General features: G+C 47.2%; 1 protein-coding gene across 1 annotated transcript in view; it reads right to left on the minus strand.

Moving 5' to 3' along the window:
• L1CAM (L1 cell adhesion molecule) overlaps positions 1–27,453 on the minus strand; it is a 324,282-nt gene that overhangs the window by 119,919 nt on the left and 176,910 nt on the right. The window contains 10 exon segments of the mRNA XM_029609487.1: positions 15,757–15,954; positions 16,420–16,453; positions 16,455–16,478; positions 16,480–16,523; positions 16,627–16,699; positions 16,701–16,752; positions 17,143–17,182; positions 17,185–17,301; positions 17,683–17,849; positions 21,135–21,246. Coding sequence (XP_029465347.1) covers positions 15,757–15,954; positions 16,420–16,453; positions 16,455–16,478; positions 16,480–16,523; positions 16,627–16,699; positions 16,701–16,752; positions 17,143–17,182; positions 17,185–17,301; positions 17,683–17,849; positions 21,135–21,246 — 861 coding nt within the window.

The following is a 27,453-nucleotide window of genomic DNA, read 5'->3' on the forward strand; positions in this document are numbered from 1 at the left end:
CCTGCCTCCAGGCCCTGCTGTACCACTGCTGAGAACGCATCCTGTTGATGTTGTGGCAGGCGTTCCGACAGCTCCTGGATCTGCTTTCACAGGTTGCGGATGTACTGGCTCATAGTGCTCTGATACACCTTCCTACCCAGGGCATCCAGTGTCCTGTGATCCTGGCCCGGAGGGGCAGAGGTGTGGGTGCGGGAGTGTTTGGCTTTTTTGAGAGCAGACTCCACCACCATGGATTAGTGTGGTAGATGGCTTCTCTCAAACTCCAATGCCTGTTGGACTAGATAGATGGCATCCACCTTCCTATTAACAGGAGGAATGAAACAGGATGTTCCCAGATCCTAAGGAGAAGTTCCTTAAAAATATCATGGAGGAGATCACGTGATGCGGTGAGCAGGAAAGGACGTGCTCAGGAGGGCTCTGGGTGCCGCACTCCGTCTCTAACACATCCCGGCATTAAATCTCCTTAATTTACCTCCAAATGAGCGGAGAATAGAAGGTGCATGTCAATTACCTCCTATATGCAGCGCTTACCCTCCGTAATGCCTATAAGGTCCGGCAAAAAAGAAAAAGAAAAAATGAAAGCAGCCGAACCCAAGATGGCGGTGACCCCCGGCTCCGAATAGTGCTACTGATCTCTCCCCCGTCATGTCGGAACACTTTAAAGTAATTTTAATGGAGGCCTTGGATGTGAAACTTGTGACTATTTCCACCCAGATCACTGAGGTACGCACGGCCCTTTCCAATCTTAATCCGAGATTTGAGATGATCGAGGGAAGGGTCGGGCTCTTAGAAGATGATAACCTGGCACCAAGATCCAGGTGTTGGAAAAACGTGTCGAGGCACAATCTTCCAAGCTCGAAGACCTGGAAAATCGAGCCCGCAGGTCTAACATCCGCCTGCTGGGGTTACCAGAGTTCCTTCTCAAGCGTAACCTGGGGTCCTTTTCAGCGAGCTGGCTGCCAGATGCCTTACATTTGCCGGAGCTCAATTCAACCTTCTGCATAGAAAGGGCGCACAGGCTGGGCCAAAAGAAGGATGGAGACACCAGACTGAGGCTTGTTATAGCAAAGGTTTTAAATTTTGCTCATAAGCAAGCAATCCTACAAGCATATCGTAAAATGCCAGACTTGGCCTATGAGACCAAGCGGGTCTGTATATTCGAAGACTACTCTGCCAAAGTTTCCGTGCTGAGGAGGGGGGTTTCCCCCATATGCTCTGCTTTATTTGAAAAACAAGTGCGGTTCTCTCTGCAATTTCCGGCTCGTCTCAAAGTGTGGTATGAGAACCAGATCCACTTTTTTGAAGCGCCGGAGGACAAACAAAAATTCATAGCCACGGCCTTGCACTGATAGAGAGCGAAGACAGCAGCCATCTTTAACATGTGGCTTCATTGCACAACGATGTTACTAGTTTGATCCAGCGCTGAGGGTTGCAGCAAACGGATCCGGTGTAAACATTTCACTACCTATCCGACCCCTATTTCCAACACATATCCCTGGAACCCTTTTACCTTACGTCTGAGACTGACACACGTGCCTTCCCACCCCTCCAACCCGCCCTTCCCCTTCCCCCTCCCCCTTCCCTATCACCCCCTCCCTTTCTACCCAGTCCCTCAATCCCCTACCCCCCTACCCTTCAGCCGGCCCTCCCCTCCCTCTCTTAGACCAGGAAATCATCAACCATCCTAAGTCCCCTTCTTTTGGTTGATGTTCGCTGGTGTTAATGCTCCATCCTGTTCTCAGGGTACGTAGAGCTCGTCTTTAACCCCCATTAGAGGCGTGTATATAGCCAGCATATAGGAACAGTTAAAAGCCCGTGTTAATCCTGTGTTAATCCTGTGTTAATCAACTCTGAACAAAGTGCATGTGGTTCATGAAAACTAATGTTGCTATGCAAAGTTTTTCTCTTCTGTTGGCAAACCACAGAGGCTCAAGGGCCTGCATCAGCACTCCTCACTGAAAGGCCTACATTAACACTGTTCGCTGAGTTTGCATAAACATTCTCAGCATTTTGCCTATCTCGTTCTGAACAGACACAAAGTCTGCATGTCTTAAGCACAGCTTAAACAACTTTTACTTTTGACACAGATAGCTTGACATAGAAACTGGCACAGCATGAGAGATTGTAGTGATAGCAACGTAGGCATGCACGCAGGCAACATGTTGTATTAGCACGTAGGATGTATTAGCCAATCATATACTGTATAGTAGTTGCTGTGGAATTCTGTAACTCGATATAATAAAAACAACATCCTCAGTCTGAAAAGATCAGGGAATCATCAGAGGATGCTTGCTTCCCTAAGACTCCTGTCTGACGTGAAACTTCTTTCCTTGCGCCGCTACAACTAATAGCACTCCAACATGGATCTGATGTTTATATAGACATGCACTTTGTTCAGAGTTGATTAACACAGGATTATTGAATGTTCTAATAATTTTGACGGGCTTTTAACTGTTCCTATATGCTGGCTATATACATATCTCTAACAGGGGTTAAAGACGAGCTCTATGTACCCTGAGAACAGGATGGAGCATGAACACCAGCGAACATCAACCAAAAGAGGCTGAACAACGAGTCATCATTACAGTTTTATGACGCAATGGAGTTTCACAGTGAAAAGGAGGACTCCCCTACGGAACTGGTACCACTCAGTAACAGGAGTATACAAGACTGGTCTTGCTGGCCTTTATGACTTGAGGGACCGATGACCGTCTACCGGCCAGCCGATCCTGCTTGCTGGAGGGCAGTTGGAGCGTGGCACCCGCCCGCATTTGGACATGATTTCAGACCCCGTTTAAGGGGACTTAGGACGGGTTGATGATTTCCTGGTCTAAGAGAGGGAGGGGAGGGCCGGCTGAAGGGCAGGTGGGTAGGGGATTGAGGGACTGGGTGGGAAGGGAGGGGGTGATAGGGAAGGGGGGAAGGACGGGTTGGGAGGGTGGGAAGGCATGTGTGTCAGTCTCAGACGTAAGGTAAAAGGGTTCCAGGGATATGTGTTGGAAATAGGGGTCGGATAGGTAGTGAAATGTTTACACCGGGTCTAGTCTACGGTTTCTGTTCTCATTTCCAAGCGGACTACATCAGGGAGACCACAGCAGATAGGGGTCTTGAAACAATGGAGATGGGGATCACACTGCACAGGTCTGTACGTTTTACATGTTTTCTGGTAGTGTCTGTATTTTCCTTTGTATTCTATAGTTTTCAATATGGGAGACATCACTAGAATCGTATCTTGGAATGTGAATGGGTTGGGATCCCCCTTTAAGAGATACCAAGTCCTCCAACACCTCAAAAAATGTAATCCAATGGTTGCTTGCATTCAGGAGACCCATCTTACCACCAGTGAGAGCCAAAAATTAAGAGAAATTGGGGTGGGGAACCTGCCACTATATCCCGGCTAGAGGAAAAAAAAGGAGGCATGGCAATACTGGTCCATAAATCTGCCTCTTTTCAGTATTTCCAATACCATACATGATCTGGAGGGCAGGCTGGTACTTGGTCACAGGCAACCTCACTGGTAGGGAAGAGTAACGATCTGTTGTCTATATGCTCCTAATGCAAACTTCCACATGCTTTCTATACCTACGTGCTCACGCAGTTGGTACTCCTACGCAAAAGGAGATGTAATTGTAGCCGGGGATCTTTAATTTTACCCATGACCCAAGGATAGATAAGACCCCTCCTGGACAATATAATCCCAGCTGGGAAGGAAAGGTGTGCCTTTTCTCTGCTTGGAGGGTCTCCCTTAGTTGATTCTGGCGTAGACATCACCCTACTGAGAAAGATTACACCCACATATCAATGAGCCCACTGCTTCACTGTCCCGAATAGACTATATCTTTGGTCCCCAGAGACTGTTTCTTTCTTGCCGTTAACCAAGCGGTATTATTGGACCCCAAGCAATCTTGATCATGCGACTTATTTGGGTTGAGTTGCAATTTCAGGTGAAAGAGCCAAGTGAAAGGTTTTGGAGGTTCCCCAGCTACATACGCGCAGACCCGGAATTCAATCAAGCTTCCTCGAAAAATGCTGAGAGGGACTATGATTCACATAATCATCAGCACCTTTCAAATCCTCAATTATATTGGGAGGCAGCCTAAGGAGTACTATGGGGGGAGGTTATCTCCTTTCGTGGCCTCCCGTAAATGTAGACTTAACCACAATATTCTACGCCTGGAGTCTCAGTTTGGATAACCTTTAAACAGATCATGATAGCTCACCCAACTCAAATACAACAGAAGGAGTATTTTAATGTCTTGCGTGACCTTAACTGTCTCCTACACCAGAGGACCCAAAAGGCTTTTCAACCCGCAGAGAAGACTTTTTTTCCATTTTGGCAACAAAGCGGGTAATACTTAGCCAAACCTAGTTGGTTGTATGGGGGGAAAACCTTTATCCCCTCTATGAAAAATACACAGGGACATACAGTAGCCTCCCGCAAAGACATCTGTGAAGTCTTCTGAATTTTTTATGAAATCCTGTACACAGATGACATTGCAGGAAGTGCCGAGGAGGAAGAAGCTTTTTTTTCATGATTATCCATACCCACTCTTTCTGCAACACAGCTTACCTTTTTTAATAGGCCAATTACTCCCTTGGAGGTCTCCAATGCCATCTCCACTAGCAAAGCGGGTAAAGCCCCAGGGTCTGATGGCTTTTCTTTTGATTTTTATAAGATACTACAGCATCACCTGGGGTCGGCAGGGCTGACCCCTCTCCCCCCATTATATATATATTGGCCATTGATCCACTACTCAGAAAAATTGCCCAAACGCCAGGAAATAATAGGATTCATGGGAGGGTCTCCAGGCGTTTAAAATCGCCAGCCTTTGTGGGTGACATATTAATCTTTCTCACCAACCCTCAGCAGTCACTGGGTCCTCTCCTGTCCATTCAAGCTGAGTATTGCAAAATTTGCAGGACTTTCGAATAAAACCAAGACAAGTCAGAAGCTTTAGATGTGGGAGGTAGAGTAAAGGGAGTCTGGCCAGGGACCCTTCCTTTGAAATGGGTGGACACCACAATGAACTATCTAGGTATTAAAATCCCCAGTGTGATGGCTGATCTTCACAGGGTTAACATAGGTCCCCTGATCCAATCAATGGCCCAACTCTTAAAGAAATGGCAGGGTTTACCACTCTCTATTTCTGGTAGGATTCAACTATTCAAAATGATGATCCTGCCGAAGTGGTTGTACGTTCTGCAAATGAACCTGCTGTGGCTCACAAACAAGGATTGCAGAGAAGTGGGTACTTTGATTAGAAAATTTATCTGGAATGGTAGAAAGGCACGTATTGCACTTCGAGTTCTAATGCAGCCAGTAATCAACGGGGGCCTGAACTGTCCGAATCTTCGTACCTACAATTTGGCGTGTTTAATGTGGTATTTAAGAGATATGCTAGTTGAAACCTCTTATTATACCCCACAGAATGCCCTAAAATCCTGGTTGGGAACCACGTCACTCAATCCTATGGTTCAGGCCCCAAGAGATACTCTTCCATTGATAGTTTCCCAGCCTTTGATACAAGCATGCCGCAAGGCATGGGCCTGTCTTTGTAACCAGGTGCATCTACCCTCGAAGCTATCAGCATTCCTAAGCATTTGTGACTACCAGCTTTTCCCACCGGCTTCTTCCAGTTCCGTGTTTCATAAATGGAGGAACAAGGGCTGATATGGGTATATCAATGCTTTTCCAAAGACACGGGCCACTTACTTACTTTTCCAGAGCTCCAACAAGCATATCTACTCCCGGCCTCAGACTACTTTGCGTATCTGCAGTTGAGGAACTTTCTCCATACTAATGAGAATTCGTTGAATATATCTCCACAATTCTGGTCCCTGTACTATAAAGTGATGGCCACCAAAGTACAAAAACCAACCATAGCTGCCTACCGTAAAACTCTGCAGACCACCATAGAGCAAGACACAGTAACTAATGCCTTTGCGAATTGGCAAAAATGGTCGGCGTTCACCCTAATCAGACAGACTTATATGCTCTGCTTCCGAGATCTCCCTGAATGGTCTGAAAGTGTACTCTATTGGGAACTGCAATTTAAATTTTTGAGACAATTTTAAATGGCTCCTGATAAAGCATTCAAGGCACATGTAATTGAATTCCCGCAATGCGTTAAATGCCGGAAGGACGATGGCTCCTTTCATCAGTTTCTGGACCTGTCCCGGGATTAAGACCCTCTGGCAGCAGATCATCACTACGTGCAGCCGACTGTTAGCGGCCGTACTGCAGAGGATCCCATGTTGTGGCTGTTTGGTGTCTGTCCCCTCCACTTAGCCTTTTGCCTAAAATTTTAAGCAAAAGGCTAGCCTTGTGGGGAAGAAAGAAATTCTCTCTTGCTGGGTCTCAGAGGCAGTTCCTCACCACGATTATTGGTTCAAGCTCTTAATCAAGCTATACTCGTTGGAGTACCGTAGTGCACAGGCATACTTCTGCCAAGCGCTGGATAGAAATAGAGACAATTTGGAAACCCCTGAAAGATTACCTGAACCCCCATAACCTATTAGAGGGAAGTATAGGTGCATGAAGGCAATGAACACACGGGGGAGAAAGGGAGACTGGGGAGGGAGAAGGGGATGGGGATGGGAGGCGGGAAACGTACAGGATACTCTGATACCAATAGGTATATGACCTACATACCTGTTTTGTATTCAGATTAGATGATGGTCTGTGCCGCTATGCTACGATGTTAATGGTCTATGTATGGATCGTGATGAATCGCAAATCCTCCAGATGTATTGACTTGTTTTATTGTTTGTAATGTTCAGAGTTTGAAAATTAATAAACATAAATTAACAAAAAAAATATTGTGGACTGAGACAGCCCACTATCTCCTTTGGGCGTCGACAAACTGGAGGAACTCCAGCATTTTATGCCGAGCGTCCTCTTCTGTGAGGAGCTGAAAGGGATGGCTTCAGCCCTGGCTTGGACAAAGCCTGCGAAGGACAGATCCTCTGGGAGTGATCAATGCTTCTCATCTGGCGACGAAGGTTCCGAAAGGACATCACTGGAGTCCTCAGAAGATGACTCCGTGGTATCATCACCCCAGGGGTCAATCGGGGCCTCTTCCTTGCTAAGATCCCCTGGGGGCTGGTGTGGATGGCCCCTGTCCAAGCTCCTCAGTTTTGGCACCGAAGGCATCAATGGCCCCGAGGAGGTGGGGATACCGAGAACCCCGATGGTCCAGGAATTGGTCGTAGTAAATCTTCCTCCTCGGAGGACACAATAATGGGAATCACTCCAGAGGAGGGCATCGTGGCCGCTGAGGACAATAACAGGACATCCAGATGCTCTAGCAGGGGCGCCAAGAGAAATGGCCCAGGTTCCAGCACCGGCATGGGAACTGGTGCTGGAAGTGGCTCGATACCCCGCAGGGCTCACAGCACCGCAATCTGAACCCTGCGGTCCAACTCCTCCTGAAAGTCCGGCGAAATTAGGACAGATGGAGGAGGAAGAAGAAGAGGCATTACCGGAGATTTCTCAGAGCCCCAAGGAGGCTATCCAGCTAAATGCCTTTAAATATTGACTTCCTTGAGTTTTTATAGGGAATACTGGGAATAATTGATGCATAAAACCTGTAACCATGAAGGGGAAGAAGGCGGATTGCAGATTCTAATCTAGTCCCAGAGAGAAAGGGATAGAAGAAGAGAGATGGGGGAAGGCAGTACCAGTCTTTATCTCTTATGAGACATGATAAAGGAAAATGCAGAGGAAAAAGAAAATTAGGTCTTACCTTCGATAATTTTCGTTCCTGTAGTACCAAGCATCAGTCCAGACTCCTGGGTTTTGCCTCCGCACCAGCAGATGGAGACAGAGCAAAACTTGTCAGGCTCTGTCATAAATGCCAGGGTGCCACCCACAGCCTGTCAGTATTATTTATTTATTTATTTAACATTTTTTTATATACCGAGGTTCTGGTAACAATGTTATCAATCACTTCGGTTTACATTTAACTTTGGGATGACATAACACGAATGTCTTACATAGAACAAGGCAGTGAGAACTGGGAGAAAATTAAATAAATTAAATTAAATAGCATAGAACATAATAAACAACAATTTAAATTACTGAAAATTAATTAAATTACATTAGATTGCATAGAACATTATGAAAAATAACATTTTTAACTTACTGAAATCTAACATATTGAAATCTAATTTCTAGCGAATAGGATCGGTCAAGTAACACGTAGTCTGTTTTAGGCAGGAGGAGACTGAATTTGTTTCTGGGATTATAATGTAGTGGGACACACGGTGTGTTGACCCAGACGGGATAGTGTAAGTGAAATCGAATCAGGCGTATGCTTGGGTGAAAAGCCAGGTTTTGAGTCTTTTTTTGAAGTTTATTGGGCATTGTTCGAGCCTAAGGTCTGAAGGGAGAGAGTTCCAATGTTTGGGGCCGGCTGTGGAGAAGGCTCTCTTTTTGAGGATATTTTGATTGAGGGGGCTTTTAGCGAGCCTTTCTGTGCCGTTCTCAATGGGCGGGATGATGAATGTAGCTGCAGTGGGATCCTGAGATCAAGGTGAGAGGTTTTGTAGATAGCTTTGTGTATGGTTACAAGGGATTTGTAGAGTATTCTATATTTTATAGGAAGCCAATGGAGGTTCTTTAGGATTGGAGTGATGTGGTCCCTTTTTTTTGCTTTAGTTAGGATCCTTGCAGTGGCATTTTGTAACATTTGAGAGGTCTTAGGGAGATAGCTGGGAGACCGAGTAAAAGAGAGTTGCAGTAATCAATTTTAGAGAATATGATTACGCAATGTCAAAGCAGAAAAACCTCCCAGCTGACAAACTAACTATATACATGAAGTTCAACTGGGAAGCCCACGGGTCACTAACCTCAACAAGGGACTTAAGAACATAAGAACATAAGAAATTGCCATGCTGGGTCAGACCAAGGTTCCATCAAGCCCAGCATCCTGTTTCCAACAGAGGCCAAAACCAGGCCACAAGAACCTGACAATTACCCAAACACTAAGAAGATCCCATGCTACTGATGCAATTAATAGCAGTGGCTATTCCCTAAGTAAAATTGATTAATAGCCATTAATGGACTTCTCCTCCAAGAACTTATCCAAACCTTTTTTGAACCCAGGTACACTAATTGCACTAACCACATCCTCTGGCAACAAATTCCAGAGCTTTATTGACCCGAAAACCAGGCATATACAGGAAGAATCTTAAAAAACTAAACGAAATTGAGCAGAAAGAGAAACAGCGGAATCTCCGATTTACTGCAGAAGTGGGCGGGACTCTGGACTGATCCTTGGTACTACAGGAACAAAAATTATCGAATGTAAGACCTAATTTTCTTTTCCCTGTACGTACCAGATCAGTCCAGACTCCGGATGTACCAGAGCTCAAAACTACGTGGGAGGGTTCCGGAAAGGCCCGCTCTCAACACGCCCCTGCCTCCGAAATTGCCTTCCCTGGAGTCCTGTGCCGCGCAAAGGTATGCAACGATTTCCAAGTCGCTGCCCTGCAGATCTCTGGGAACGTATCGAGTGTGCCTTTAATCCTAAAGGTAAAGGCCGACCAGCTAGAAGGTATGCAGCATTAACGGGTCTCCTTCAACCACCGCGCGATGGTGGTCTTGGATGCCATATTGCCTTTTCTAGGCCCTTCCAGAGGACAAAGAGATGATCCGAAACCCAGAAACCATTAGTCACTTCCAGGTAGCGTAGAAGTACCCTACGCATGTCCAGCTTCTCAATTCCTTTGAAAGGGAATCCGAACCATCAAGTTGCGAAAATGCAGGAAGCTCCACTGACTGGTTCAAATGAAATGCTGAAACAACTTTCGGTAGAAAGGAGGGCACCGTCCGGAGGCTAACTACGGAATCAGAGATCCTCAAGAAAGGTTCCCTACAAGACAATGCCTGAAGTTCCGAAACTCGTCTAGCTGAAGCGAAAGCCACCAAAAATACTACCTTAACGTAAGATCCTTCAGGGTCGCCCTCTTCAGTGGTTCAAAAGGTGCGCGCACAAGGCTTGAGCACCAAGTTTAGGTTCCCAGGAAGGACAAGGAACAATCAACGGGGGACGCAGATGCTTCGCCCCCCCTAAGAAAACGGACAAACATCTGGATGTGACGCCAGCGTCCGCCCGTCCACTGTACCACGTAAGCAACCGAGGGCAGCCACTTGCACCCGCAACGAACTACAGGACAGTCCTTTGGCCAAACTGTCTTGAAGGAAGGCTAAAACATCGGAAATGGACGCCCGAGTAGCCCGACCTGCTCGAGAAATACACCAAGACTCGAAAACCTTCCAAACTCGTACATAAGATAAGGAAGTAGAGGTCTTGCGAGACCGCAGAAGAGTAGCGACCACCGCATCAGAATAGCCTTTACCTCTTAAACGGCGCCTCTCAAACGCCATGCCGCTAATGTAATTTAATTTAATTTTAAAGCTTTTCTATACCCGTCGTTTAGTAATGTACCATCACAACGGTTTAACATTTAGGCACGAAATAGGGTTTGGTTTATAAGTTATCCATGTGTGCCAATATTTGCGGTTACATAGTTCAGTAATATACTCTAATTGATAAGTGGGTTGGGGTTACCATTTATATGATAGTTTGGATAATCATATATGTGTATACTGTTTTTAATTTAATATTTAATTATGAGTAATAAAATCAATTTTTATTTTTATATCTATAGGTGACTTTCAGCTGTGTTTGTTGTTATTCAGCACCTTCACTGTGAAATGCTTTTTTGAAAAGCCAAGTTTTTAGGCTTTTCTTGAAGAGTTTTAGATCTTTCATTAGTCTTAGTTCGAGTGGTAGTGTGTTCCATAGTAATGGTCCTGCCAAAGATAGTGCTCTTTCTCTAACCTGGGTCAACTTTGCTGTTTTGACTGAGGGTGTAGTTAGCAGTGCTTTATTGGCCGACCTGAGATTCCTTTGGGGGACATGTAATCGTAGTGCTGTGTTTAGCCAGTCAGCATTTTCGTCATTTATCAGTTTATGAATTGTGCATAGTGTTTTGAATTGTACTCTAATCTGCAAGTGTTTGGGTGATATGATCTCTCCTGCTTTTTCCAGTCAGTATTCTGGCAGCTGAGTTTTGTAGTATTTGCAGCGGACTGATTGTGGTATATGGTAATCCCAGTAAAAGTGTGTTACAGTAGTCTGTGCTAGCAAATATTAGTGCTTGTAATACTGTACGAAAGTGTTCTTGATTTAACAAGGGTTTTAGTCTCCTAAGTACCATTAGTTTGGCATAGCCTTCTCTTACTTTTATTGATATGTGTTGTTTAAGGTTGAGTTCTGTGTCTATAATTACTCCTAGGTTCCTAGCCTTATCAGTTAACTCCACTGATTTATCATTTTTAAGTTTGATGGGATTTTGAATTTTTACAATGTTTTTTCATTCAAGGTGTATGAATTCTGTTTTTTCTATGTTAATTACTAGTTCCATTTGGTTTAATAGTTGTTTTATTATGTCTAGGTACAGCATTGCAAAGTTCAGAGTTTTTTCAATAGATTCCTCTACCGGTAGAATTAGTTGAATGTCATCAGCATATATGTAGTGTATGATACCTAGCCCTGCTAGTAGGTGGCAGAGGGGGAGCATGTAAATGTTAAATAGAGTCGCTGATAGTGCTGAGCCCTGGGGGACTCCTGTTTTTAGGTCGATCTTGTCTGATATTGTGTTTTTTAATCTGTACCTGATACCAATCTATTTGAAAGATAGGATGTGAAACCATTCAATGTTTTCTTTTGTAATCCGATTTCGTCCAGGCCTTGATGAAGTAATGCCGGCAGACACAGTGGCCCCTCCCCTGCTAGATTAGAAGGCTGCGAACCACGGACGCCGCGGCCACTCGGGAGTCATCAGAATGACCTCCAATGGGTGACCCTCTATCCGACGAAGGACCTTGCCGATCAGAGGCCAGGGGGGAAAACATAGAGAAGAAGAATTGAAGTCGGCCAGGGAAGAGCCAACGCGTTCCACCCCTTCTGCCCCTGGCTCCCTGCGCCGAGCAAAGAAGCGCGGAGCCTTGGCATCTGAAAAGTTGCCATCAGATCCATGGCCAGCTGTCCCCATCTGCCGCAGATGAGCTGGGAAAGCCCTGTCCGCCAGTTCCCACTCCCCGGGGTTGAGTGATGCGGACTCAGGAAGTCTGCGGTGAACGTTGTCTGCCCCTGCTATGTGAGATGCGGCGATGCTGAGAAGGTGCTGTTGCGCCCACTGCATCAACAGACGAGCTTCTAGAGCCACCAGGCGACTCCGAGTCCCCCCTGACGGTTGATATATGCTACCGTTGTCGCATTGTCGGACAGGACCCGGACCGACTTTCCCCGAATCAGAGGTAGAAAGGCCCGGAGAGCCAACCGCACCGCCCTGGTCTCCAAGCGATTGATCGACCAGCGAGATTTGAGCGTGGACCAGAGCCCCTGAATTGACTTCCACAGGCACACCGCTCCCCAACTGGAAAGGCTCGCATCCGTGGTGACCACCGTCCATTCCGGAGTGACGAGCGATACCCCCCGGAGGAGATTGTCTGAACACAACCACCATCCCAGGCTGGCCAGTGCCACAGCCATGAGCAGTAATGGGAGATGGAACTGTTCAGACACCGGACTCCAGCGGGAAAGCAACGCCGACTGTAAGGGACGCATGTGCGCAAAGGCCCACGGTACCAATTCCAAAGTCGATGCCATGGAGCCTATCAATTGCAGGTAGTCCCAAACTATCGGTGTCTGGTTCTGTAGTAAAGTCCTGACCTGACGTTGCAATTTGAGACTGCGCTCGACGGAAAGAAAAACCTTGCCCTGTCGAGTGTCGAATAAAGCTCCCAAAAACTCCAGAGACTGAGAGGGAGCGAGGTGACTCTTGGATGCATTGACCACCCAACCAAGGGAGTGTAACAACTGCAGAACCCGCTGAATCGCTGAACGACAAAGCTCCTCTGACTTTGCGCGAATCAACCACTCGTCCAGATAAGGATGGACTAACAGTCCCTCCCGGCGCAACTGTGCTGCCACCACCACCATGATCTTGGTGAAGGTTCTGGGGGCCGTGGCGAGACCGAACGGCAATGCTTGAAATTGGAAATGCTTCCCCAAAACATAGACCTGAGATACCTCTGGTGGTCTTCCCTGATTCCGATATGCAGGTACGCCTCCGTGAGATCCAGCGAAGCCAGGAACTCCCGCGGCCGCACTGAAGCAATCACGGACCTCAGAGTCTCCATGCGAAAGCGTGGGATCCAAAGACATCTGTTGACGTCCTTTAGATCTAGGATAGGCCAGAAGGCTCCTTCTTCTTTGGAACGACGAAGTAAGTGGAGTAGTGTCCTCTTTGGTGCTCCAAGACGGGAACTGGACAATTGCCCCCAGGTCCAGCAACTGGGGCAAAGTCTGTTGAACCGCTTGCTGCTTCTCCGCGTGACCGCACGGGGAAGGGAAAAACCTGGGCTTGGGGAAACGAGCAAAATCTAAGGCGTAGCCGTGTTTATCACAGAGAATACCCACTGGTCCGTCGTGATTGTGGTCCATACCTCGTAAAAGAGAGACAGTCTGCCACCTACCTTCGGAACGGAGGAATGGACCGGCAGGACATCATTGAGCCGACTTACTTCCTGGAGTCGAGGATGTGGAAGTGGGTCTCCAAATCGTCTTCCTCGAAAGGACTGGGCTGCTGCCTCCCCCCTCCGGAATGAAAGGAGGATGAAGTGGTACTGGAGCGAGGGGTACGAGACTTACGGTTTCCTCGAAACCTGGATCTTGAAGAGAAGGACCCCTTGGGACGGGACCAGTCCTCCAGGAGTCGGTACCCCTTGTTTTCTCCCAACAATTGGATCATGTCTTCCAATTCCTTATCAAACAGCAGCTTTCCCTTGAATGGCAAGGACCCCAAGCGAGACTTGGAGGCTCCGTCTGCAGACCAGTTCCGCAACCACAATAGTCGGCTGGCCGAGACGTCTGAAACCATGGAGCAAGCCGAATTCCTAAGGAGATCATACAGTGCGTCAGCACTATAAGCCATGACCGCTTCCAGGCGCCCTGCTTGTCTGGCTTCATCCTCTGATAGCCCTTCATTGGCAAGCAGTTGTACCCAACAAAGACCGGCCCGTAACGCAAAATTACTACAAATGGCCGCACGGGCCCCCAGAGCGGAAACCTCAAAGATCTTCTTCAGCTGAATCTCCAACTTGCGAACCTGAAGATCCTTCAATGCCGATGCTCCGGTGACCGGGATGGTTGTCCTCTTTGTGACCGCTGAGACCGCGGCATCCACCTTCGGCAGCCTCAGGACCTCCAGAGAGTCCTCCGGTAAGGGATAGACTTATCCATAGCCTTCGTGACCTTAAGTCCCAAATCCGGGGTATCCAACTCTCGGAAGAGAAGGTCCGTCGCCGAGAAGTGGAAAGGAATTGTTGTAGGAGGGCCGCTCAGACCCAACAACACCGGATCCATGGATCTGAACCACCCCGCCGAGCTCTCTGACCGAGGACGTGGCTGGTCCGTGGTGAGTGGCCCCTCCGTGCCCCCCGACTGACCTAAGGGCCGCTTGTGGGCTTTGCGGGCCTTAAAGGCCCTATGCATGGCCAAAATAAAATCCGGAGAGAAGGAAACATCGGATCCTTCAGAATCCATGTCCCTGTCTCTCCCCTGCCTCCCCCCGCCCCACCCCCGTTGGAGAAACAGACTGCGGGGCCGGTCGCTGGGGGGAGAGGGGAGGTGGGGAATCTCTGGGCCCGACCGCGATTGGGTCGCGATTGGAGACGGAGTCAAGATGGTCGAATTTCCCGCGATTTTCGCGAGTAGAGGGGCTGACGTAAATGGCTGACATTCCCGCGGCTGACTGCAACTGCTTGGGGAGGGCTGCCGGAAGGTCCCGACCGCGAGGGTGAAAGTCTGTCACGAAAACTAACCCCCGAAGTGGAACGGAAGGGCCCCTCGCCTCCCGGGATGCAGGCTGAGCACAGCACGTCCCGAGAGAGGCGTGTGTTGCTGGGAGCCGCAAGGCCGAGCAGGCCGGACCCACGTGCATGCTCGGCGAGTTGAAAAAAGGACCACCAAAACCAAACAACCTGAAGGGAAGCAGGAAGAGGGAGGGAGGGAGGGAGGGAATGTCGAACCTTGACCGCTGCTGCACCAAACAAGGAGAAGCCGCCAGACCGCCACGCAGAAAAAAACTGCCTTCGCTCTCTTTTTTGTTGTTGTTGTTTACCTGGCACTGTCGCCGTGGCTTCTGCAGCGGTCCGGCTGGAGTGAGTGAGCCGGGCTCCCCTGGTATCACCCCGGCTGGGCTGAACACAAGCAGGGTCCTCGACCCTTAGTCCCAGCAAGTGCTCTACCAGGGGGGATGGTCCCCTCAGGACCTGGCAACACCCTGGGAACAAAGGACCGGCAACTGGCATCAGCTTCTTCCCTCTACTTCTCTTATCTTTTTTTTTTCTTTTTTTAACCTAAACCAGAAAAGAAAGCCACATACCAGAATAAACTGACTACACTAAAGACCCTTCAATTTTTTTTTTTTTTTTTTTTTTAAATCAAGTCCCGACGGTGGGAGAAGCAACCCGACATCTGCTGGAGAAGAGTAATACTGACAGACTGTGGGTGGCACCCTGGCATTTATGACAGAGCCTGACAAGTGTTGCTCTGTCTCCATCTGCTGGTTCAGAGGCAAAACCCAGGAGTCTGGACTGAAATCGGTACGTACAGGGAATGACCTTTACCTTTCCCACACCTAAGCCCCAGCCTTCCTCACCCTCGCTTCCCTGGTACTCACCTGCTTCAGCTGTCTGGAAGCGCTCTGATCCGGGGCTGGCATCACTTTTCCCAAACTCGTTCACTGCCACCACTCGGAACTGGTAATTGACGAAGGGAGCAAGTTTGAGCTGTTTTGAGTGTCTGGTCCCATCCACGTGGATCAACTCCTGCCACTTGCCTGGTTCAAAGGCATCCTCTTCAAACTCAATGATAAACTCTGGAAGGGTAGAGGGAGTATGAGTGAGAAGCAATTTTAAAAAAACCTTAAGAAGAATTCTAATACCCCAGTCTGATCCTCTGCCACATGCTCACCTACTTTGCCTCAGGCCTGTTGTGGAATCTATTGCAAGCTGGAATGTTAAGGGGACCCTGTGGAATGAGTGATGAAGTTTAATGTGTTTTCTATAGATCCCCCCCCCCCCCCCCAGCTAAGGAGTATGTATCTAGAACAGTGGTTCTCAACCCTGTCCCTGGGGACCCCCCCCCCAGCCAGTCGGGTTTTCATGATATCCACAATGAATATGCATGAGAGAAAATTTGCATGTTATGGAAGCAGTGTATGCACATTTCTCTCATGCATATTCATTGTGGATATCATGAAAACCCGACTGGTTGGGGGGGGTCCCCAGGACAGGGTTGAGAACCACTGATCTAGAAAGCAAATGGTACAAACTAGTCTTACCTTCTATGGGGCTGTTGTTGTCACTCCCAGGTGTTCCAGGAGAGAGTGACACTCCGCTCCCTGCTGGTCTGATAATTCGAGGTCATAGGGCACATCAGGCCGATCTAAAAGGAAGAGAAACAGCCCCTTCAAGCCCTCAGTAAATCTCTGCGGAGAGGGGGGGTAGGGCGACCCACTCTGCCCCATGGAAGCATTTCCTGTACTTACCCACTACCACCAGCCTGGCACTTTCCGTCACCGAGTCCAGTAGCGTCCAGGCCACACATGTGTATGTCCCCTGGTTCTGCACTGTTCACGCTGAAGATCGTCAGGGTGAATTCGTCTATAAAGTACCTAGGAGAGAGTGAGGAAGACGACAGCTAAAATCACATTTCACACCAGGGCCAACATCCCATCACTGGGGCTCTGGTAATGTGAGCTTCATGAGAGCAATGCCCTCCGACAGTAAGACATCAGGATTGTGGACTCCCTCATAGCAATGTTTCTTGTTGGTGAGATCTGGAAGCCTGAATTTTGCAGCAATGCCCTCTTAGCAGGATGTGCCAGCCATGCAGAAATCCTGTCAATGAGATCCAGTAGTATGAGCTTTTTCACAGCAGTGCCCTGTCAGCCGGACCCTAACAGTGTGAACTTCCTCAAAGTAGTGCCACCTGTCAGTGAGAAACCTGGAAGTATAAACTTCCTCTCTGCAGTACCCTGCCAGTGAGATCCCAGCATACATACTTGCTGCTGTCACCAGGCTCCTGGATTTCCATGCCATTTTCTTCCACTTCACCCCCGAATCTTGAAAGGATGGATCAAAGAGAACTTCACACTCAAACACAGCCTTGTCCCCTATCCTCACTCGGATGTCCATTGGAGGCCTCACGATCTTTGTAGCATCTATGGTGGAAAGAAAAAAATTATTTACCATGGTAAAAGGGAGGACATTATTCATCTCCCCTCTTCCTGCCTCCTTCATCCTATCCACCATCCATTCTTCCCTCCCCTACCCAAGTAAGATCCCATCTCTGTAAGCCTTTTAGTATTTTATGCTTGTGGTCATGCATACACCAGCATCTGTCTGGTCCACATTATACCACAACATGCAATGGCTTGAGAGAAATCATTTCCATATGGATCAGTGCATAAGAAGCAAAGATTGTGATGTCATTTGCAACATAAATGAATAAATGGGACACCAGTGTGTCTATGATATTGCTGTCAAAATGACACCCCCTTCATTGGGAAGCAGTGAAGATAAAAAAGAAGAAGCCATTCAACTTTTCACGTCTAAGATAGCGATGATGGTGACGTTATCTTGGTCATTGGTGACAGTGCAGCTATATAGGCCGGAATCTTCCTTCTGGGCATCAGAGATGTACAGGGTCCCGTTGCTGAGCAACTCATAGCGGTCATTCTGCAACACAGTCTTCCACTGATCCCGTAACCTGCCAAAGGAAGGGAGAGAATGAGAGGTCCCCTGAGAAAAAGCTTGCCTTTTACTGGCTAGCTGCCTTGGTGATGTCATCAGCAATGTCAAGACAAAATTGAGAATCTAAGGAAAAAAATCCCCGTAACTACAAAACAAGAGATTACGATGCCCACTAGAGACGTCAGTATCTGGTCTGAATTTAAGGAGGTATCACACCCTGAAGTAGAAAAAATGATTAGGCAATTAAAACCTGCTACCCACAAAAGCGACACCATACCCATTACAGAACTTAAAAAAATAGCCGACACAATAACCCCAACCTTAACTAAAATCATCAACCTCTCACTAGACGAAGGAGTAATGCCGGATACCTTGAAAGGAGCCATAATCAAGCCAATTATTAAGATAAAGAATCTTGACCCCTTAAATCGTAGCAACTACAAACCAGTCTCCAACTTACCCCTAATAGCCAAACTAATCGAAAAATCAGTGCAAAAACAACTATCGAACCACCTTGAAAATAACAACATACTATATCCAGCACAACATGGATTCCGCAAACACGACAGTACAGAAACGTTGCTATTAGCTCTATCAGATAATATCTTAAGAGGATTCGATACAGGAACACACTACATTCTGGTTCTATTAGATCTCTCTGCAGCATTTGACACTGGTAAAACCACAGAATACTAATCAATAGACTGAAAGAATAGACTCACTAATAAAACAATAAAATGGTTCGAGTCATACTTAAACAATAGATGTTTCTAGGTACAAATCAAAAATGCACTTTCAGACAAAGTCAAACTGCTAACCAGTGTCCCACAGGGATCAGCCCTATCTGCAACACTCTTTAACATCTACCTCCTCCCAGTATGTCACTTACTAGCAGGACTGGGAATCATACATTACATTTATGCAGATGATATACAATTACTGTTACCCATTCCAAACACCATTGAAGAAACAATAAAACTAGCCAATATGTACCTAGAAATAATCAAACAGCTCCTAAACCAGATGGAATTGGTTATAAACATTGACAAAACTGAATTCTTACATCTTGAACGTAAAAACACTCACCACACACAACCAATATTCACAATCAAAAATATTCAAACCACCGAGTTAGCAACAAAAGTTAGGGATCTAGGAGTAATAATTGACCCTGAGCTAAACTGTTGCAGTTGGGTACTGCTGTGGAATAGTGGACCCTTGGGCCGACCTACCACGAGAGGCGGGGTAGGCCGGGAGGCGGAGCCAAGGCTCAAAGTGTTCACCAGGTGATTGCCCGGAAACCAGGAACCCCCCAGGAGGAGCCGGTAGGGTCCTGGCTCCTTAGGTACCAGAGAGAGACTCCAGTAACAGAGAACCAGGAAGTCCAATGGTAATTGAGTCTAGCACAAGATCTTCACCTGGGTACCCAGAACCCCCCAGGAGGGGCCCATAGGGTTCTGGCACCTTGGGACTTGGGTACTAGAGAGAGAGTCCAGCAATAGAGAACCAGGTAGTCCAAAGGTAATAGAGTCTCTGAGTGAGCAGACGTGAGTAGGAGCAAGTAGAAACCTGGAGCGGGGTCCGCAGCCAGCAGGTGAAGGCAAGGCTGAAGGCTGAAGCAGGAACAGAGATGAGCCGGGATCAAAGGCAGGCAGCAACAGAGCGTGGTCAGGGATGAACCAGGGTCGAGGCAGGCAGCAGGCAGAGCGTAGTCAGGGACGAACCGGGTCGAGGCAGGCAGAGCGTATCAGGGACGAACCGGGGGTCGAGGCAGGCAGCAACAGAGCGTGGTCAGGGATGAACCGGGGTCGAGGCAGGCAGCAGGCAAAGCGTAGTCAGGAACTCCAAGGTCAGCGGCAGGAACTCAAGCAAGACGAAGCGCAACTCAGAACTACAAGACTGTAGTGAACCTCGTTGCAAGGCGATGATGGAACGTCCGGACGCCGTTAAATCTGTCTCAGAGCGTGACGTCATCAGCGCAGGTGGGGGCTTGACTTCCGGGTTCTGGGCGCTCAAAGTGGTCGCACCGCGCAAGGCCGCGGGAGAGAGAGCAGGCAAATGGCGGATGCCACATGGAACTGAGCGCGTCCTTGGGTCCTGGAGACCGCAGAGTGCGGCGTCCCCAGACGCGGAGGTAGGCGCTGGTCACGGGGAAGAGAGGGGAAGCGATGCAGACCGCAACATAAACATGAAACAACCACATCTCACAGAAAATAAAAGAAGGTTATGCAAACTAAGATCCTAAGAAGACTAAAACCTCTATTAACGATTAATAATTTTCGCACAGTTCTACAAGAAATGATATTCGCTAGCACAGATTATTGTAACTCCCTGCTTTTAGGACTACCTCAATCTACAATTCGGCCTCTGCAAATATTGCAAAATTCCGCTGCCAAAGTTTTGACAGGCAAAAAAAAAGAGTGACCATATTACAGGAACACTTGCTGAACTCCACTGGCTTCCAACTGAACAAAGAATACAATATAAAGCACTTTGTATAATCCATAAACTAATCCACGATGATAAAGCCGACTGGCTTAACATGGCACTGCGCGTGCATGTACCACAAAGAAACCTGAGATCTGCAAATAAAGCTCTACTAACTGTCCCCTCTGTTAAATCAGCACATCTCACGCAAGTAAGGGAAAGAGCACTGTCACTGACTGGTCCTGTACTCTGGAATACCATGCCACTCGAAATAAGGCTACAGACAAATCTGAAATTATTCAAAACTAATCTGAAAACCTGGCTTTTAAACAAGCATTTTATAAAGATAAAGAAAAGGAGAAAAATAGTTGAGCGATAAGGATGCACCAAGCTAGAAGTTTTTAGTAACCTACATAAGCATATTAATGTTAAAATCAAACTGCCTAATTTGTTCCTAACAATCAGGTTTAACTTACACACTTAGTTTATTATTTTACATTGTTACCGTACTATGATGGCACATGAGTAATTTGTAATCTATACCACCCATATTTCTCTTTATTGTGCCCTTCTGTAAACCGTTGTGATGGTTATTTAACTTAACGACGGTATAGAAAAAGTTTTAAATAAATAAATAGATAAATAAATAAATAAATAAATAAAGTCTACTAACAATGCTTTGCAATGTCATCAATTTCTGTTAAAACTGCTGTAACATTGACTAGTTACTTTATGATGTCAGCAGCTACTGAGAGAGCTGCTCATATGCTATTGGCCAGCCCACCTGTCATGTCACCTGACTCTCACTAATACTGCTATTGTGAAATAAGCCAATCCCTCCCCAGCAGTCACCAAGGCTTTCACAGGATCTTACCACTCTACAGAGGGCACAGGGGCCCCAAAATGTTGGCAATCCATGAGGACCGTCATCTTCTCCACAGCGTCGTACTGCATGTTGTCTGGGGTGAAGATCTGCGGTGGGAGCTCTATAACAGGTGGCAGAGAGGCAGAAAAGACATTGTGAGATAGTTGGGAAGGGGAAGATGAATGGAGGGATGTGAAACTGTGAGATACAGGAGGAGGAGGGTTTAGGAGGCACCATGGGACAGGGGAGGATGAGAAGGAGAAGTGATGCCTTGAGACATGCAGGAGAGATGTGGTGAGACAGCTTGGGAAAGGCAGAGGAAGAGGGGAAAGCAGATGCCATGAGATAGGTGGTGGGGGGGGGAAAGAAGTCACTATCAAAAATGTGATGGGGACAAACAGAAGAGAGGAAGAGAATATGCCATGATTAAGGTGGTGAAGAGAGAGAAAGGAATGGGAAAAGGAAACACAGTAAGAGATGTAGGAGAGAGGTAAAGGGGAAGAAGCAATGCTGTGAGACAGGTAGGGGAGAAAGAAGAGGGAAGAAGAAGATACAATGAGGGGGATGCTATACAGCGTCGACTAGGATGGATGCATGAATGCTGAGATCCCTCTCACAGAACATTAAAAAGATCTTCTAAGTACTCTCTACTGAGCCTTTATGAATATATCTCTGACTAAGCCTACTTGGTCCACAAAGATGACGACCAAGTGCAAAACCGCTGACTTGAAACAGTTTCCCTTCAGGAAACATGCGGCAGAGCTTCTGGATTATGAGGGCATGCAGGCTGGGCAGGCCACAGCCAGCTCGAGCGGAAAAAATGGCGCCAGTGGGCCCTCTGTGATTTTAGCACCGGTGGGATCAGAAAATCTCCTGTCCAGAGATGAGATCGAGAATGGTTCCTCAACCTACACTCGGATATGCAACAACAGTGATAATTAATCTTGTTAATTGAACCTCGGTATATAAAAAGTTATAAATAAATAAATAAATAACACAAGTCCGAGCTATTGGCTTCTATTTCTGAAATGCGCAATGACCTGGCTGCACTCAGCACCCGGACTGACGACCTATACTCCTGGGTCAATAGCCATGGAGACGCCTTGAATACTTTGATGGCGCAGCACAAGGTGTTTACTGCTGAGTTCCCTACCCTCTCTGAGAAACTCGAGGACTTGAAAAATCGCACCCGGAGGTGCAATTTGAGGACACAGGGAGTTCCTGATACTTTGGAATACCTGCAAGCCGGTGACATTGCCACGAAAAATTCGCAAGTTTATTCTCTTCGATGGTCAGGCCGCCTCGGAAACAAGTGATTCCACCATGCTAGATATTAAAATTGAGTGCGTGCACTGGGCTCTTGGCCCCTGGTCTGACACCCCACCCCAGGATATTGTCTTATGCCTGCACAGCTACCTACAAAAATCTTTAATATATGAGGCGGCTAGAAAGCAGCATGACTGGTTATGGGAAGGCCACACTTCAACTATTTTCAAAGATCTGGCTCCATCGACCCGGCGTAAACGGAGACTGGTTTTCTCCGTGCAGACGGCATCCAGTATCGATGGACCTTCCCTTTTGGGCTCCAATTTGTCCTTCAGGGCTCCACTCATCAGGTTAAATCTCTCAGTGAAGCGGCAGAGGCCTTCAATCTGGCGGGCCTCATGATAAATGTTTCTGTTCCCAAGATGGCGCCTAGTGCGCAAAAGGTGGACCTACACCCGTGGTGACATAGAGCAGGCAAAGGGGGATAAATCTTTCTTCACCACTCTGAGGATTCTCAAGCTACCTTGTCTGACCAGGGTTGATGGATTCTCTTGTAGCTCCTGGCTATAGCCCTTACCGATGTGACATAATTGCCTGATTACAGTGTTTTTGTGCAGCACTTTTTTCCATAGTGCAAGCATTTCTCTCTTCTGCTGGAGAATTACACCTATTATTGTGGCAATAGTTTTTATTGTTTTTGCCTACTGACTATTGTTCCCAGGGTTTAGTGGGGATCACCGCGGTGTTTGGGTGATCCATTATGAAGGTGTGGGGATTGTTTTGGGGACTTATTTTATATCAATATGCGATTTGCAACATAATTGCCAGTCTAGGGATCAAGGCTTCTGGTGGGGGTATATTGAGGGTGGGGTGGTACTATTGATGTTTATGTCTCTCAAAAATGGTGGAGTCGATACTGTCCTTGAACGTTAAGGGACTCAACACTTATCACAAACATCACTTATTAGCCCAAGAGTTGTCAGCTCATAATGCTGCGATAGCTTTGATTTAGGAAAAACATTTGCGGAAAAGACACGAGCATTTGCTTTCTCCCCGGAATTATCCCCATAAATTTATATCAGCTAGTAATAAGTGAGCAAGTTATGCGGGGGTGGGCATCTTGATTTCCTGCCATCTAACTTGTGAAGTATTACTACAATATGCTGATCTCCAAGGTCGTTATTTTCTTTTAAAACTAAGAATGGGACAGGACATTTTCACCCTGGTCACTATCTATGCCCCTAATTCTGATCAAGTGTTTTTCCTGCAAACTTTGAATTTAGTCTTATTGAATCATGCAGAGGGTTTACTGGTCATATATGGTGATTTCAATTTCAGCAAGAATTCAGATCTAGACAACTCTCAAACTACCACTTGTAATTTATCAGGGGCGAGGAAGTCACTATCTTTTTTGATGTCACAATGGAGCTTGGTTGACATCTGGAAGCAATGGTATCCCACTTCCTGTAATTACACTTATTATTCTGCTTCCCATACATCTTATTAAGAACATAAGAAATTGCCATGCTGGGTCAGACCAAGAATCCATCAAGCCCAGCATCCCGTTTCCAACAGAGGCCAAACCAGGCCACAAGAACCTGGCAAATACACAAACACTAAGAAGATCCCTTGCTACTGATCCAATTAATAGCAGTGGCTATTCCCTAGGTAAACTTGATTAATAGCAGTTAATGGACTTCTCCTCCAAGAACTTATCCAAACCTTTTTTAAACCCAGCTACACTAACTGCACTAACTACAACCTCTGACAACAAATTCCAGAGCTTTATTGTGCATTGAATGAAAAATAATTTTCTCCGATTAGTCTTAAATGTGCTACTTGCTACCTTCATGGAAAGTCCCCTAGTCCTTCTATTATTCGAAAGTGTAAATAACCGATTCACATCTACTCGTTCAAGACCTCTCATGATCTTAAAGATCTCTAGCATATCCCCCCTCAGCCATCTCTTCTCCAAGCTGAACAGCCCTAACCTCTTCAGTCTTTCCTCATGCAATTACTTCTGGCGGGATTACTTTTTGGTGGATAAAAATTTTCAGAACAGAGTAATTGCTACGGGAACTGGAAACATTATGTGATCAGACCATGTGCCTATCTGGATAGATGTCTAGATACAGGATGTGGATCATGGACAAACCTTTTGCGTTTAAATGAGAGTCTTCTGAAGGATGCATTGTTTGTCAAACAACTAGGTGGGCACCTACATGTGTATTTTCAACTCAATGCACACTCCAGTCTTCCTCTAGGAATGGTTTGGGACTACTCTAAAGCAGTGGCGAGAGGCCTCCTCAACTCTCATTCTACTTTTCTTAAGAGAAAGAAGGAGAAAAATGACCTCTTAGCACGCATATCGCCCTTGTCACGATTGTATATGGAGTCCCAGTCGGTAGTGGCTCTTAAGCGTCTCACTGCAGCTATGTTGTGTCTGTCACTGTCCGACGTCTCTGCTCCGTCCATCTTACCTTGTTGGTGACTCCCTTCGGGGTTGATGGAAGGCTAGCTGCTGCGGCGTCTCCAGGCCATCCTCCTCCGGCGTTCCCGGACCGGCTCGACGCTGCAAGCTGCCATGTTGACCAGATGCCTAAGGGCGCGTGCGCGGCCCAACTGATGTACCAGCGTTGGCGCGAACCTCAGGGGCGTCCCCCTGAGATGACATCATCAGCTCCAGATATTTAAGGTCTCAGTTTTTGCTAACAAGACAAGTTAGCAAGGGTTCGCTTCCTCCAGGTCGCTGCGGATGGGATTCGCTCTCCGCAAACCTAGCTACTCTGCCTCCTCGGACTTCTCTAGAGGTACCCGCTCCTCGGGGGCCTCGCTCTCTCTTTTTCATTTCAGGTCGCAGTCTGGAACCGGTACTCGCTCCTCGAGGGCCCAAGTCCCGGACCAGCTCCTGAATACCACTTCTGCTAAGTCATTGCTGCTTACAACATTAGTGAGTTTCCATCTATCTCTCAGAGCTTTCCCTGGGACCAGGTACTCGCTCCTCGAGGGCCTAATGCATACCAACTCCTGGGCTGCCTCAATAGACTATTGTGTGAGTGTTACCATCAAGGACTTGTTCCTGAACTCTGCATGTCTTGCCTACTCACATTCTTAGTTTCTCTACAGCTCAGCCACCTTGGGATCGCTGTTCCAGTACCTGAGGGACTACAGCCCAGCCGGGTGCTTCCAGCTCACTACTGCCACCTCTGGTGGTTTAATACATTGTCTAATAAAAGAACTAGTGTGTGTTCATCTCCTACACTAAGCCTGACCAGTGGTCCCTCTCGGGAACTCCCCCGAGGGCGTGGTCACCTGCCACTGGTCCAAGGATCCACCCACAACTATTCTAAATAATAACAGATTGCTATATCTAGCAACCCCGTTAATAACAGACTGCTATCTCTCAGCTTTAACAACAGAGCTCTAATAACAGATAGCAAATGTTGCTTACCTGTAACAGGTGTTCTCACAGGACAGCAGGATGTTAGTCCTCACATATGGGTGACATCATCAGGATGGAGCCCAATCACGGAAAACTTCTGTCAAAGTTTCCAGAACTTTGACTGGCCCCTACTGGGCATGCCCAGCATGGCACTAACCCTGCAGCCAGCAGGGGGTCCCCCTTCAGTCTTATTTGAAAGCTACAGGCAGTGCCGAAAAATAAAATAACAAAACGTTACGAACCCAACACCGCAGGGCGGCGGGCGGGTTTCGTGAGGACTAACATCCTGCTGTTCTGTGAGAACACCTGTTACAGGTAAGCAACATTTGCTTTCTCACAGGACAAGCAGGATGGTAGTCCTCACATATGGGTGAGTACCGAGCTGAGGATGTCCGAACATGCACCAAATGTACCCAAAGGCGTGCAACAGGCACAACAACTGGGGTGGAAATTTGGTAGAGGGCATCCTGAACCCCACCGGGCAGGCGGAAGGGTGTTGGTACGTCACGTTGTAAATAGGTTACGAAGGACAGACTGGCCGAAGATGGAATCTTGTCTTCCGGCTTTGTCTAAGCAATAATGGGCTGCAAAGGTGTGGAGAGAACTCCAGGTGGCAGCCCTGCAAATGTCAGGAAGCGGCACCGAGCGTAGGTGTGCTACTGAAGTCGCCATGGCCCTCACAGAGTGTGCTTTAACATGGTCTTGAAATGGAATGCCCGCTTGCTGATAACAAAAGGAAATGCAGTCTGCCAACCAGGAGGAGAGAGTCTGCTTACCCACAGGCTGCCCTAACTTGTTAGGATGGAAAGAGACAAACAGTTGAGTGCTTTTCCTGTGGGCAGCTGTACGGTATAGGTAGAACGCTAGAGCCCGTTTACAGTCAAGGGTATGCAGAGCCTGTTCTCCTGGATTGGAATGGGGCCTGGGAAAAAATGTAGGTAGTATAATGGACTGATTGAGATGAAAGTCCGAAACTACCTTAGGCAAACATTTAGGGTGAGTGCGGAGTACTGCCCGGTCCTGCAGAAGTTTAGTGTAAGGCGGATAGGTAACTAGAGCCTGTAATTCACTAACTCTGCGAACGAAGTGATTGCCAGAAGGAAAATCACTTTCCATGTGAGATAGCGAAGATCACAGGATTGAAGAGGCTCAAATGGTGACTTCATGAGCCAACCCAAAACCATATTGAGGTCCCAAGAAGGGGCCGGAGGACGCAGTGGAGGCTTGAGGTGAAGCAAGCCCTTCAGAAAACATGTTACAAGGGGTTGTACTGATATGGGTACATCCCCGACACCTTTATGGAAGGCGGCTACCGCACTGACATGCATTCTGATGGAAGATGTTTTTAGACCTGACTCTGATAAGTGCCAGAGATAGTCCAAAAACTTCACGATAGGACAGGTAAAGGGGTCAAGGGACTGAGAAGAGCATCATGACATAAACCTGTTCCATTTGTAAGAGTAAGATTTTCTCGTGGAAGGCTTCCGTGAAGCAATCAGGACACGGGAAACTGGTTCAGAAAGGTTAAGTGGCTGAAGAATTAACCTTTCAACATCCATGCCATCACAGACAAGGCTTGAAGATTGGGGTGGCGGAGGCACCCGTCGCTTTGAGTGATCA

The sequence above is a fragment of the Rhinatrema bivittatum genome, chromosome 1 (assembly GCF_901001135.1).
Source record: "Rhinatrema bivittatum chromosome 1, aRhiBiv1.1, whole genome shotgun sequence".
NCBI classification, from domain to species: Eukaryota; Metazoa; Chordata; class Amphibia; order Gymnophiona; family Rhinatrematidae; genus Rhinatrema; species Rhinatrema bivittatum.